The sequence below is a fragment of the Colossoma macropomum genome, unplaced genomic scaffold, assembly GCF_904425465.1.
Source record: "Colossoma macropomum unplaced genomic scaffold, Colossoma_macropomum, whole genome shotgun sequence".
NCBI lineage: Eukaryota > Metazoa > Chordata > Actinopteri > Characiformes > Serrasalmidae > Colossoma > Colossoma macropomum.
Window position 1 is genome coordinate 18,839,095 of NW_023494792.1, and position 13,411 is coordinate 18,852,505.

The 13,411-nt window shown below is 39.7% G+C and overlaps 1 protein-coding gene across 2 annotated transcripts in view; it reads right to left on the minus strand.

Annotated features, from left to right (window-relative positions):
• Positions 1–640: 640 nt before the first annotated feature.
• Positions 641–13,411, minus strand: part of wnt7bb (wingless-type MMTV integration site family, member 7Bb) — a 28,924-nt gene continuing 16,153 nt past the window's right edge. For both annotated transcript variants that reach the window (XM_036576386.1, XM_036576385.1), the window contains exons 3-4: positions 5,987–6,258; positions 641–2,505 (exon numbers count right to left, since the gene is read on the minus strand). In XM_036576386.1, the coding sequence (XP_036432279.1) occupies positions 2,026–2,505; positions 5,987–6,258 (752 nt within the window). In that variant the 3' untranslated portion in view covers positions 641–2,025. The remainder of the gene's footprint in view (positions 2,506–5,986; positions 6,259–13,411) is intronic.

A 13,411-nucleotide genomic window follows, 5' to 3' on the forward strand; every position in this document is an offset into this window, starting at 1 on the left:
CATGTAAAAATTGTGGACTCTCCTTTTAAAATGTTAGGGATCCCTTTCCAGGGCTCTTTCTGCGAGTGAGAGATGGGCTCCTGTTTGTAATGCCGGAGATAACTTTCTTTTGTTCCATGCATGCCGTAATCAAGGGATCTGACCACAGGTTATTATGACCATGTGCTGTGTACAAAATAAAGTCCAAGTCAGCAAGTTGTCAGATTTATTGTGTTATGATGTTTTTAATGATGTATTTTTCATCCGCATGGCCAGTGGTCATATTTAGGGGTGGTTGGAACATCAGAATAAGGGACTTTTCTCCATCTACGAGCATTAACTCAAATGTGTTATATGATGAATATCATTGCCTTGTTTGAGGAAACAATCCTAAATAAGGCCTCAAGACATGGGAGTGGAAAGCAGCCTTTGACAAGGGGAACAAAGTGACCTGCTCTTACAGCATCAAGTAACCAATATACTACATCCATTCAGCTGTAGGTGGAAAATTTGAGGGACATATTTTTTACACTAAATGCTGAAATACTTGTGCATAATGTGTCTGTCTTACATTTTTCATGTTACTTAAAATACACAGAAAAGTTAGCAAAATCCACTATAGTATACCTAAAAGTACAAGCAAAGCAAACCTCATGTTGATCTTCAGTGTTAAGAATATGAAAATGGTTGATACAGTCATATACTTTATAATGTACCTTTTTCTCTTGTAGTTATAGAAACAAACTGTAGTGAAAAACTGGGCTACACTGTACAAAAAAAAAGTCATTGTGATTCAGCTGTGGTTTATCTCTGCAATAAAATCCCAAAGTCGTTCAAATGGATATTTATTTAGTTTCATTTGCAACGTACCAGAATAGAAAAAAATATCAGTGCAGCACTCGACAACACATCCAGCAACATTTTAATTTCATGAGTTCAGGAAGGTTTTTTAAATATTCTGTCTATTTTTAAGTTATTTTTATTTTTTATTTTTTTTGTTTTTTGCTATTTAACTTTCAAAAAGTAGAATGATCCAAATTGCAGATTGTTGTGCATACCTTACTGCACACTAAGGCTAGGCTACAGCAAAGTAGAACCAATGTTAAATAAGTAAACTGTAAACTGTCCTAAAAAAGTGGTTTCTGAAGTCAACACACCATTAACGGTTAAACCATTTCAGGAAAAAAAAAATTCTGTCAGAGAACCTGGAGTTTTTTCTTGAGGAGACACACACCTTCAGTCATGAGTTTTCTACAAAGAGTTTTTTTTTCCATCTCTCTGTTTTTTTTTACACTTAGTACAAAATAAGACATTTCTACCCGTTAGTGCTTTGCTTTTTTAAGAGACTATAACATAAATAAAAAATTTATTTTCAGTGTTCAAACAGACAGTTCCAGTGTGACTGGACAGCTAACATATTCCACCACATTCCAGTTGGCAGCAGGAGGCTTCTTGTAGCAACATCTCCATTTTCAGTCGGCACTGTCCTTGTTCTGTAGTTTCATTTTCATCTTTACAGAGCTTAACATCATGAGTTAAAATGTTCGTTCCTCCCTGCTCCATTCTCTCTCGGTCCCTATCGTAAGCGTCAGGCTAACTCAACCAGTTCTTTTTTCCAAACAGTTCCAGTCATTATTGACTTGCTGCCTCCTTTTTGTCCTTTGTTGATGAGCTTCCTATAGAACTGAAAATATACAGGTCCAAGAATGCAATGCACAGGTCCAACGCACGGCTTGTATCCTGCAGTCATTCTGTTTGAGTCAGTGTGGATACATCAGTGCATGAACTTCTGGTAGTTAAACTCAGCTAAGAGCTGGGCTTATACCTACTGACAGAGTGTAGCATTTAACCTCTATTGGAAAGCAAAAATAAAACATTCTGCTGTGCAAAACGATGCCATGAAGAGCCGATAGTGTAAAATTCTCATTCCTTTTCCATTTTGTGATATTACAAAAATAATATCTCTTTCATTCCATGGGTCGTCCACCCAAACTGTCTCCACCCTTCTATTCCCAGCTCACCTGTAACTCTCCCATTCACACTTGTTCATTTGCAGGAGAACACCTCCGTCCTCTCACTACATGTGTTGCATTTGACAAAGCAGCACCATTGAAACTTGCAGTTACACTGCCACACTTTGGTGTACTGGTGCGTATTGTAGCCTCGGCCACAGCACATGAGGTCACAGCCATCCGTGTGTGGCGATGTTCGATTACACAAACGTCCCTGTGTCCCCACACTGCCCGTCTTAGCGTCCTCCTCACAATAATTAGGTGAACGCTCAATGTAGACCAGATCTGTCTCCAGGGGTTTTTGGTAGCCATGTGTCTTCTTCACCTTGAGAAAGGTGGGCTGGCGCAGTCTGCTGGCCCGGACCACCTCCACGTGGACTGCTTTGTTGTACTTGTCCTTCAGCACATAGCCGATCTCTCTGAATTTTGGCAGTGTGGTCCAGCATGTCTTAGTGGTGCAGGAACCTGACACCCCATGGCACTTACACTCCAGCTTCATCCGTTCTTCTAGTGCCTGAGGACAGCAATGCAAGAAGAGGTCACTACAAAGCAGTTGGAGGAGAGTTTACATTAACAGACTCAGCTTATGCTCTTATAATTAAAGGTTTCTAAATGGTCTTGACTTGCATATATGGTTCTAGGAAAAACCTTTAATTTGTATAGAAAGTTGATATTATGTGGAGGTTCTTTAAACTTTGAAAAGGTTTTTCATACTGAGATATCTCATTTACAAAATCATCCTTTGAAAACTTCTTTAATGAACCAAAAGTGGTTCTTCTGTGGCATTTCTGCAGAGAACTCTTTATTTTTTAAAAACCCACTACCACTGATTTTTTTTTCTATAATTACCTGAAACTCATTGTCTATGTATATTATGTACCCATCTAGTTGCCTGCAAATGTAAATGTAAATTGGAATTTATATTATCATTTAGTAAGTCCGCTTTTGGCCACAAGACTTTGTCGTGTTAGCACACATCAGAATGTTAATTTTTTTTAGATACAACTTTAATAGAATTATAGTTGTTTATGTGAAATACCTCCATCTTTACTGTTTTGTACTTCATCATTTTAAAAGGCAGTAAACAAATCCCTGCAGTTCTGTAACTTGCAAAGAAACAATAAACTGCTGATGTAGTTTTCAATGCAATGTCCAGGGTTAAAAGTACAGTTAATGTTTTCATATGATGGTTATTATAGAAGCTCTTGGCCCTGTCATCTGTTTTGTCTTCAGGTGTGATATGTTAAAGATTGCCATGACATTTTTAGGATACATGCAAAACAAACATTGCATTAAAAAATTAAAGTTTTTAAGAGTAGAAGCTGAAATTTATTCAGTGCCTCTTTCACATTCATACTTGCATGAATGAATGCCTTATTCATTCCTCATTATTGTTTTCACTATGTGCAGCAGTTGCAAATGAGAATCCTTATTATCTCTTTTCAATGACGTTTGAGGATCTACTTCATGTCCACTGTAAATGCAGTAGTTTAGTCATCTGCTGGCATACCAAATGCTTAATATTCAACATTACCGATGACTTAAGACAACCGCTGAACCAGACTGAATACATACTGAAAGCAAGATGCATATGCCAGTTATATGTCAAAATGGGGGAAATAGACTTAGCAGTAATACCCTACTCTGTAATTCTCTCTACCTTCTTGGAGACCACATCTAAGGACATGGAAAATAAATCTAAATTTCATGTAACCATTCACCATGACACTCAGTTAAAAGAGGACCATTCTGTTTTTTTTATGTGTTGCAGATCTTTTGTAAGGCCATACCATTAACCAGCCATGTCTGGATGAAACTGATTTAGGGATTTGGTACATTTGAAATGAAATAAAAACACTTATAAACCATGTTAATTTTTTTTTTCTTTATTTAAGTTAATGCTTCACAGTAATCCAGACTCCCCCTTGTTCCCCAGTTCATAGCATGGTAGTGGTGGTATTCTGTACTGTCTAGGACTGAAGAAGTGGATGGCCTGATGGAATTGAACATGAAAGGAAGTGGTGGGAACAAACCATATAAACACTCACAGTATATGACTAGTGCCAGACATACATTGATGCTGATATTGATATCTATTAATGTGAAGTTGTATAAAATATCACACCTTTTGGCTGGGCACTTTTCCAGTGTCTTGACCTACTCTTGTACCAAGCCAATTATTCTTTCCCTAGAAAATTTGTGCAAATGAATGGATTATTACAGCAAAAAATACTTTGACCAATGTTAGACTATTGTCAGTTGATTCTAAAAAGAGTGCCTTTAGTCAGTGTAATCTTAATTGTGTGACGACCAAAAGGGCTGCTAGCTCATCCATGACAGCTGTTTCTAGAGTTACAGTTCTAAAGTTTTCCCCACAACAGGCCTTTTACTTAAATGCCTGCATGGCTGTACACATTTGAGGGGATCCGTTTACATTCACTGGGCTGATGTGCACCAGTTTTGCCCCCAATCCTTCAAAGCTAGCTCTAACCACACACACGTCTGATTGCAATTGAAATTCCAGAGCGGCAGCCCTGATCCTGCCCATTGCAGAGTCACATGGTAAATTCAAATCCTCACAGCCTCCCCTCCCTCTGCTGTGATGCCACTGCTCAACTATTAACATGATGGGTCCTTTATAAAAGGCAGAAATAACCCGGCGCAGTGGAGCGAGGGCTGTGTTTTCAGTGCAGCAGAGAGAGGCTCGCAATAATATCCTGTTACTGACTTTACACTTCATGATTCCACGCAACGGACCGGAGGGGGATTGGAGAGGCTCCATCTGGCAACCGCAGGCCAGGCTCCGCTCGGCTGGCTCTCCCAGCTCACACAATAAAGAGCAGCATTATTAATTAGATCCATTTGCCACCAGAAGGCATTCTGAAGTGAAGGAGCAGTGCTGTTAGGGTGCATGGTATTTTATGTTCTTGGATGACTAATAACAAACAAACATGGCCAAAGAGGAGCAGAGCCAAAGCCAAACCAGTGCTGGAATCAGGAGGATGCCACAAGATGGTGGAGGGAAAACACACAGTAATTGGCTAAAGCAAAACAAGCTGTCGAAAATGTCTGACTGTTACTTATCAGTCAGAGCCTCTCCAAAATCATAGCCTGTAAGCCCTGTTGTGGGGTTTTTGCTGGTATATTTTCAGCTTGGTGTGCATAAAACACCTCAAACACTTGTTCTACACAAGCAGAGCACAAACAAACTATACCACATGCAGACTCTTGCACACACAACAAGTATTTAGCATGTTTTGAGGTTTCACCACAGTGGACACAGCATAGCATGAACATGAATCAAACAGATAAATGCTGAAAAGACAACTAGTAGTCCTGGTTAAATTCAGGCATGTTTTAAAAGCCTGTCTGGTGTTTGCCAGAATCTCTGCTTCCTTGGGCTACCATAACCACATACTGGTGGAAACATGTTGTGTGGGTTGCTGTGAGGCTAAATGCGCTATAGATTTTTCTAACCATGTTATGCAAGGACAGCTGCTCAATATGTCTTTACATTACAAGACACTCATCAGGAAATCCACAATTTTTCCAACATTTCTGCACAATTAAATGGTTAAGATGTAAATAAACTTCAGAGTGGTTTAATATAAAATGCTTCAGTCTAGAGAAACTTACCGACTCAAAATTGTGGTGGTGGTGGTGATAGGAACCAAACATCTGCACATTTTTCTATGGTTGCACTGTTTCACATCCAACCACTCTGAATGATTTTGTTTTCATCTCAATAGTTTTTGATAAATGTGTGTAATTCCTTTAATCCCTTAAACTGAAAGGGTCTGCATGTGGGTCCACACTTCACTTCCTTACACTCATAATTACATAACTTAGTAACTTAATAACTTTGCATATTAATTTCAAAGCAGTTACCAAATAATTTACACCAGTTACGGAATAAAAATAAGTAAGGTTAAAAACTATATAAAAAGCTTGGAGTTCAAAGGGTTAAAATGTGATCAGATGCTTTCTTGAGTTACCTTTCTCCCTGCTTCATTGTTGTGAAGGTTCATCAGTCGGCGGGCATTTTTTTTGATCTCACGAGCATCCACAAACCTCCGGGAGAACTCAATGCCGTATTTGATGTCAGCTGAGCAGCCCCCCCATTTCCAGCCTTCCTCCTGATTGTAGTAGCCCTGTTTCTCACGGTCACAGCCACAGTGGCTCATGTTGCCCTGGCTGCAGGCTGCCGTCACCGCGTGAGCCACTCCTGCCGCTGTGATGGCGTAGGTGAATGCTGCCTCCCTGCTGCCTGGGGGAAAGAGAGATGAGCCTGTGAAATCTACTCCAGTTACCACACATGCTCATTCTAACAGTTTATATCACTAATCCACAGTACTGGGCAGGAACCTGCAGCCCTATGAAGCTACAATTAAATGTCTTATTGTTTGAACGCAGATGATTTCTGAATAGTAATTTAATAAAATGGCTTTAAAACATAAAATTTCCTTTTGTTACACTTTTTCAGCCACACCTCGTGAACTAATACTAATATCGAGTGCATGGGGCCCTTAGCGTGCCCTATACCTTTTTCATCCTCCAGGATTTTTTCCATCTAATCTCAATGCTGCATCTGTAGCATATGGTTGATTACCGCAGATGATCATTTTGATATGTTTACCTGTACTCAGTAAACAAACAGAAAACCCATTGACTCAGCACCTGCCTATTGGCTTCTATTGTAAGTATGTTTTCAAAGGACAGGGAAGTGTGTCAAAATTGTTGTATATCTGTAAACGACTGTATGATACAGATGAGGCAAATGAAGATTAGGCTGAAAAAAGTATATGTATTCCTTTAATTTAATGACAGCACAAAGAGAGCTACAGACCGCTTGTTCAAGCACCAAGCAGTGGCATTCTGTGAGTGTGAGAAAGTAGCATAGGTGCTGTCCAATGTGCTGAATTCCTCAAGTAATGCACCTTGCCAGCTGGCCACAAGAAAGAGGAAAGGTCTGCAGGGCTCTCTGCCTCTGCAGATGGTTAGAAATTCTTTGTGGGTACAAAATATGTTGCTAATTTTGTAAGAAAGATTCAGTTGGCTTTGCTAATATCATTAAATGCACTCTGTGTTTTGCGCAGCAGGTATGTAGGTGTGTAGTTGAAATGCACTTACTCTGTATAATTCTTGAACATAAATGTAATATAATACAAGAAAATCATTAACACATATAAAACCAGGGAAGAACATGGCACACATGTCACAGGCTTTAGAGAAGAATCAGTGTCAGTCCTAGCCTATGCTAATTCATGCAGTGCTAATGCTTCTCATAGTGCAGTTCTAGTGGTGTGGAAGAGCCCAGTAGACACTCTGTCCTTCTAGGACGTTTTGTCTGCCGTCATGTTCTGTCTCATCCTCTGCTCTCTTCTTCTCTTCTCTGACTCAACCAGACACTGACTCACAACCTATTGCTCACTGCCATTCTGCTTACCAAGAAAACTCTGTACAGCCAGCTTGTTGTAATACAGCAAACCCACACACATACACACAAACTCTTCCACATACTCCTGCAAACAGTCAGACACACACACACACACACACTGCTTAACAAACACATAGTGCCAGGATAATGGTAAAAACACATACGCGCGGCAGTATGTTGGGTCTGGAACTGTTGAGCCTGGTAATGAGAGCATATTACAGCAGTAAGAGAAAGAGAAAGCCTCAGTGTTCAGAGGATAACATGGATAGTATGATGACCAAATATTTTTTTTAGTTATATTAACAGATGTTAAGAACATGTTTTACCTTTTCCTACAAGTTTGAGGTTTACTTACAACAATGACAATACATCACTTTTCACCATTACACCATTAAAGGCCTCATAAACATCTGCACTTTGATTACATCATGGTGCACCAGTGGGTGTGTGAAAAATAATCAACAAATAATATGTTTCACCCCCCCCCCATCCCACCACCCCCACCTATGAATAAGTGAAACCGGTCCCAGGCTCAGAGACCCTCCCTTAAACCATGTTTCACTCAGAAATATGTTACGTTATGGACGCAAAATGCTTTATGATTTACGATTCAAGCTGACTTGAACTCCTAATACTCTTATGGGCCCAACACCATTCTATCATTCATGGGCAAGAAAGAACAGGAACATATGCTTTCAGTAAAAGCTGAAGCAAAGAAGTTATTTATATAAGAAATCTCTCACATTATATACATTTACATAGGTCTTAAAGACATATAAATTGATGAATAGGACTTTCTTCATCTCATACCCACTCCCCATATGGTTCCTGAAATGCTGAAGTAAAAAAAAAGAACCTGAATATTCCAGCCCCAAAAGCCCTGTTCCAGGAGGAACCACCCTGGGATAGCCTTGTGCACTGCCAGTGGAAAACTGGACTGACCAAAAAACCTCAATTAACTTGGAGCAGTCCTTAGAGAAGAACACAGAATTATTAAACCTTGTGGCTAATAGAGTTTAGTGGCAAGTGTCTGTGACAGAGTCCAAAATGGAAGCGAAGAAGAGATGCTTCAGATCAATATGAAACAAAAATGACTCCTCCTCCTTTTTCTGTTTCTCACTTTCTGTCTCTTCTCTTTTTCTCCTCCTCTCTGGCCTATAGATAGACTCCCTGCACCACTCCATCTGTGGAAAAGGTGGGCGTGCGACTGTGGCCTTCATGACAAGCTGACCACTTTGGCGGAGGAGAGCGGACCACTAAACGGATCTTGTATGACACAGCAGAGCAGATTTACAACCAAAGAGAGAACAGTAAGTACTAAAGTACACATTCGCTCTTTCCTGCCGAAGTTTGGGACTGCCCAGTGTGGCAGTGTCCAGTTCATTCATGCTTCTTCAGGCTGAGGCCTTTAAGGACACTACACTAGATTGACCGAGCTGACAACATCAACAAAACAAAGCTACATATTCCTGCTTTAAACCCCCTAAATGGCTAAACTTTACACACTACTATAATATAAGAATAACTTAGGTAGTTTGCATTGTAGTCCATGAAGTTACTGAATAATAAGCTTCAAAATTGAATAAGCTTGGGGTTTTAAGGGGTTAAAGTAATGCAAGGTCACAATACTGGTCTTGTTTACAAGCAGCTATAATGCTGTGGAGTGAATGGTCACATACCACTCTTTTATTTCAAAAAATTGAGAAAAAATAAGAAAAAGAACAAATCAGGAATGCAACTGGAACTTTTTTGGGTCTCATTACATGGCCTCATTACCACTAAACTGGGTCGCTTTAGATATACTAAAAATTGGCCTAAGCAAGCTGCAGCAAGAACAGCTTACTCTGACTCAGGAAAGTGTCTGAAAAAGCAATGTGCCACTTTGTGGTAAAACAAATTAGTCAGAGACTGAAGGAAAATTACACATTTGCACCTAGAGGCTTGTGCAAAACTGAGCAATCCATGCAATAAACACCTACAGAAAGTCAAGAGTGGTTGAATGTTGTTCTGCAGACTACTGTGAAATAACCAAGTGACTACACTGTGACTAGGCCTGAGGTCCCTCAAATGTTTATTCATTGGTGAAATATCTGCCTCTATGTGTCTGTGACACCACTACAGTTGCACTCTTCATCCTCCACTCTTCATGCTTAAATAAATACTAAAGAAAAAAGTGGCACCCGCTGGTGGTTGCAGGGTGCTGCAGGAATGGAGTCATTGGTGAGAGATCTTTCTTACAGCAGATTAACATAAGCTTCAGGCCTTCTCAAAACAAATGCATTGAAGATCATTTTGAAAATGATTATGAAAATCACCACACAATCACAATGGCACAGGGCAGAATTCAGTCGCCATTGCCCACACCGTGTCCTGTACACTAAAGCTGTGCATGTAATGCTGTTTACGTTGCTCTCTCTGAGGCCTGAAAGCCCCTGGCTCCAGCACAGGCAAAAATAAGTCCTGCTTTGTATATCAATGGTAGAGAAACTGATTAATGCACTGCACACTACTGTTTTCCGTTCCGCTTTATGTAGCGTTGCTATGAACATGTGCGCCCAGCAAATTATAGACAAAGTTGTGGTCCATGAGGTTTGCAGCTAGAGGAATTAGCACAGCCATGTTCCTGGTCAATAAAATAATATGGTTTTACCAGAGTGGCATACTTTACAGCAAGCGCTTTGTTAAATGTGCTGTACTGCATGCATGGGTGTGAGTGTGTATGTGCATGAGTATGCTCATGTATATGTGTATTTTTTTATCCATACCACATTGGGAGGAGGGTAGGAAGAGAAGAGTGCAAAAAAAAAGAAAAACGAGCTGTTACAGTCAAAACTGAAAGGCAGACACCAAGGCATTAGGCCTCGGAAAACCTCCAGCACTTTTTAGTGTTTTCTCCACTGTCACCCTGTCACACTTCATTCAATACAGTAGCTAATTTTTAAGCCCCTAATCAGTCAAACCAGTTGTATAGTAGAAGATTCATTACACACTGAAAAGCTAGAAAGTGTCGTGCCTACCTCTGACCTGAATTATGGCATGAGATGTCTACATGTCTGCTTTTTATATGCGTATACCTTCTGCTAATAATGCAATGGGGTAAGGGCCTGACCTGGTCTTGGGTTTGTAAACCATAAAGGTTCAGTAGAAATTGCACTAATATATGAATATTAATTTATACAAATGTATAGGGGAGGGCAGGGCACAGACTAAAATAGGGTAAATGTATCATGGATTTGTTTTTGTAGTTAAATAGGTTTAAGTAGAACATGCTTGTAGTCATCTTCTCATATTCACATAGCAACGTCATCTCTGAATTTTTACAACAATTGGAAAGATATTTCATTTTTCATCACAAATGTTTTGTATTACCAAATTGTGTGTTGAAGTCACAGAATTTACACCTGTATTATTTTACCCACCCTCTTGGTGGATGTTATATAGTATTTTTTTTGCAACATGTTAATAACTCACAGCATGAGCTAGCCAAGCTGAAGTATAGCCTCTACATGATGGGGTTACTTGTAATGTAGTGTAACAACCAAGCCTCCCAAAGTAAACGAGAGAAGTCCATATCCTCCTGTATGAACTCAACACAGACAAGTTTTTTTATGCACAGATTTATCAAATGTACAATAGATCATGTACATATTTTATATTTTATTAACATCGCTATAAGAGTATATGAGCAGTTAGAACAAGACACTAAAGGCACAATTAATACAATTGTACATTAGTTGTGCAACAGGATTTTGTGTCCATTCAAATTTGAATACTCCTAAGGTTTATAGCCCTACCCTACCCTTTATAGACATTACATCTTTTATCACTTGTGGAAATACAGTGCCTTAAATATTCAAAGTGAACGCGATAAGGGGTAAAAGATTGACCGTTCCAATAGGAATGCAGCCAAGTTCTTTCTGTCCAATCAATGTGGTGCATTCATCTGATTGTGTAAAGTTGAGCAAGCTTCATCTGATCTCCTAATATCCTGTTTCCATGCCTCCACCAAGCCAAGCCAACAGAGACACACATAGATTGGCCTGATAACACGGCCTACTCATCCATCCGTCTATCCATCCTTCCATCCATCCATCCTTCCATCCATCCGTCTATCCACCATTTGTCTCTGCAGTGTTCCAGTCACGCTTACACTGGCCAAGCCAACAGACAAAGATTGGACTGATAACACTGCCTACCCAGTCATCCATCTATCCCTATTTTCAGCCAACCAGTTGGCTGTCCATGCAACAAGGCTGCGTTGACTAAGGGCAGTGGGACTGGCTGGGGATGGGGACAACCAAGGGTAACTGTGTTGTGTCAGCACAATCTCCATCAGCACAGTTTGAACACTCACAAGCTCTGTCTGACACAGCACCACACTCAAACACACACATTCCAAAAAAAACAAAAAAAAACAAGGGGGTCGTTTGACTTACAAACTGTAAATATTTTGACATTTACTGCATTTGCATTTAACATTGCGCCTGTCAGTTCCCCCTGGATTAATATAGCCACTGCAATGAAATCAGCCTTCCATCGTTCCATCAATCTTGAGGGATGCCTTGGCAAATTGCAGCCACAAAGGGCATGTTCAAAAATTGAAGCGGTTAGCAGTTTTCTGGTTCCACAGTCTCTTTAATATCCATTTTATATCTGAGAACATAGCAAGCTTGCAAACTATATATATATATATCTTAAAAGGTAAAGCTAACACTGCCACAGAGCCTTGTTTGAGGGGTGGACTCAGACTCAGTCGTATGTCTGCTGACTATCTTCAGGGTGGAATCTGACTGGAGGTGATTAGACCTGGTCTATTCAATCCCAAAACTACAACAAAAATTGTCACCAGCAATCCTTGTGGAACTCAAGGCATCTAGTGCAGAGACTACAGCAGGTTCTGTTCAATGTTTTCTCAGGGGGTGGTCAGATAGACTATTATGGCAATAAAGACCATTGGCTGCTTCTGAAGTGTTTTAAGTGAGGGTTTATTTGAATGCCCTTAAAGTTTATAGCATGTGCTTGACACTGGCTCTCCATACTATAACAAGGGAAATAAAAGCTGATGATTGATGTTTGAGAAGGCCAAATAAATAATGGTAACATAACGGTTAGGATTATAACGCTCTGCCTGTTTTTAACATCTCTAATTCAGTGGAAGATCTGCATGTGGGACCTACAAAAGCCAAATATGAAGACATTGTTTAACAAAGAGAAAAATATGAGATTTTAAATATAGCACTTCTGCTCGTACTACATATCTTATCCATTTCTCATTGGGAACCAAAGTATTGTCAAAGCACTCTACCTTTCTCTCCCTGTTATTCTCACTCTCCTGTCACTCTCTGTTACCCTCTCTTTTACTATCTCTCTCATGCTAGTTCTGAATAGAGCCCACCATCTGAGGAACAAGTGCCAAATCTTTTCTTCTTCTTCCTCCTCATTTTGGCCTTATTTTGCATTCATGGTCATTCAGATCTCTTTCAAAATTACGCTTTCTTTCTTCTTACCTTTATCTTGCTTTGTCTTTGTAAATCTGTCTCTATGATCAGGACACTTAGTTCCTGATACAGGTCTTTAATCTGATCCCTGCTGATAAATGCCCACATGCCTCCACATAGATATTTTACTCTCTCCGAGTGAATGAGCAGAGTAAGGAAGTTGTTTGATGATAAGCACTATATCTAATGATGAAAGAGTGCTTTCTGTCTCACACATTGTGGATGTGCATTGTTTTCAGTTGGGTTTAGTGGATACCTGCTGTAGGGGTACATAACATATAAAGCATTACCAAACATGAACAGAAGATTTATAACTACATGTCTACATAACTAAATGTCATTTTAGACTTCTGAACTGGCAAAGTGAAGCTGTTATGACAAGTAGGGATCTGTAAACTGTAAAGGTTTCAGTATCCAAAATGCTAAATAAAGTGTCTCTGAGTTGAGAGTTCTTTTTTAAAACTGGAACATGTAAAGTCTTATTT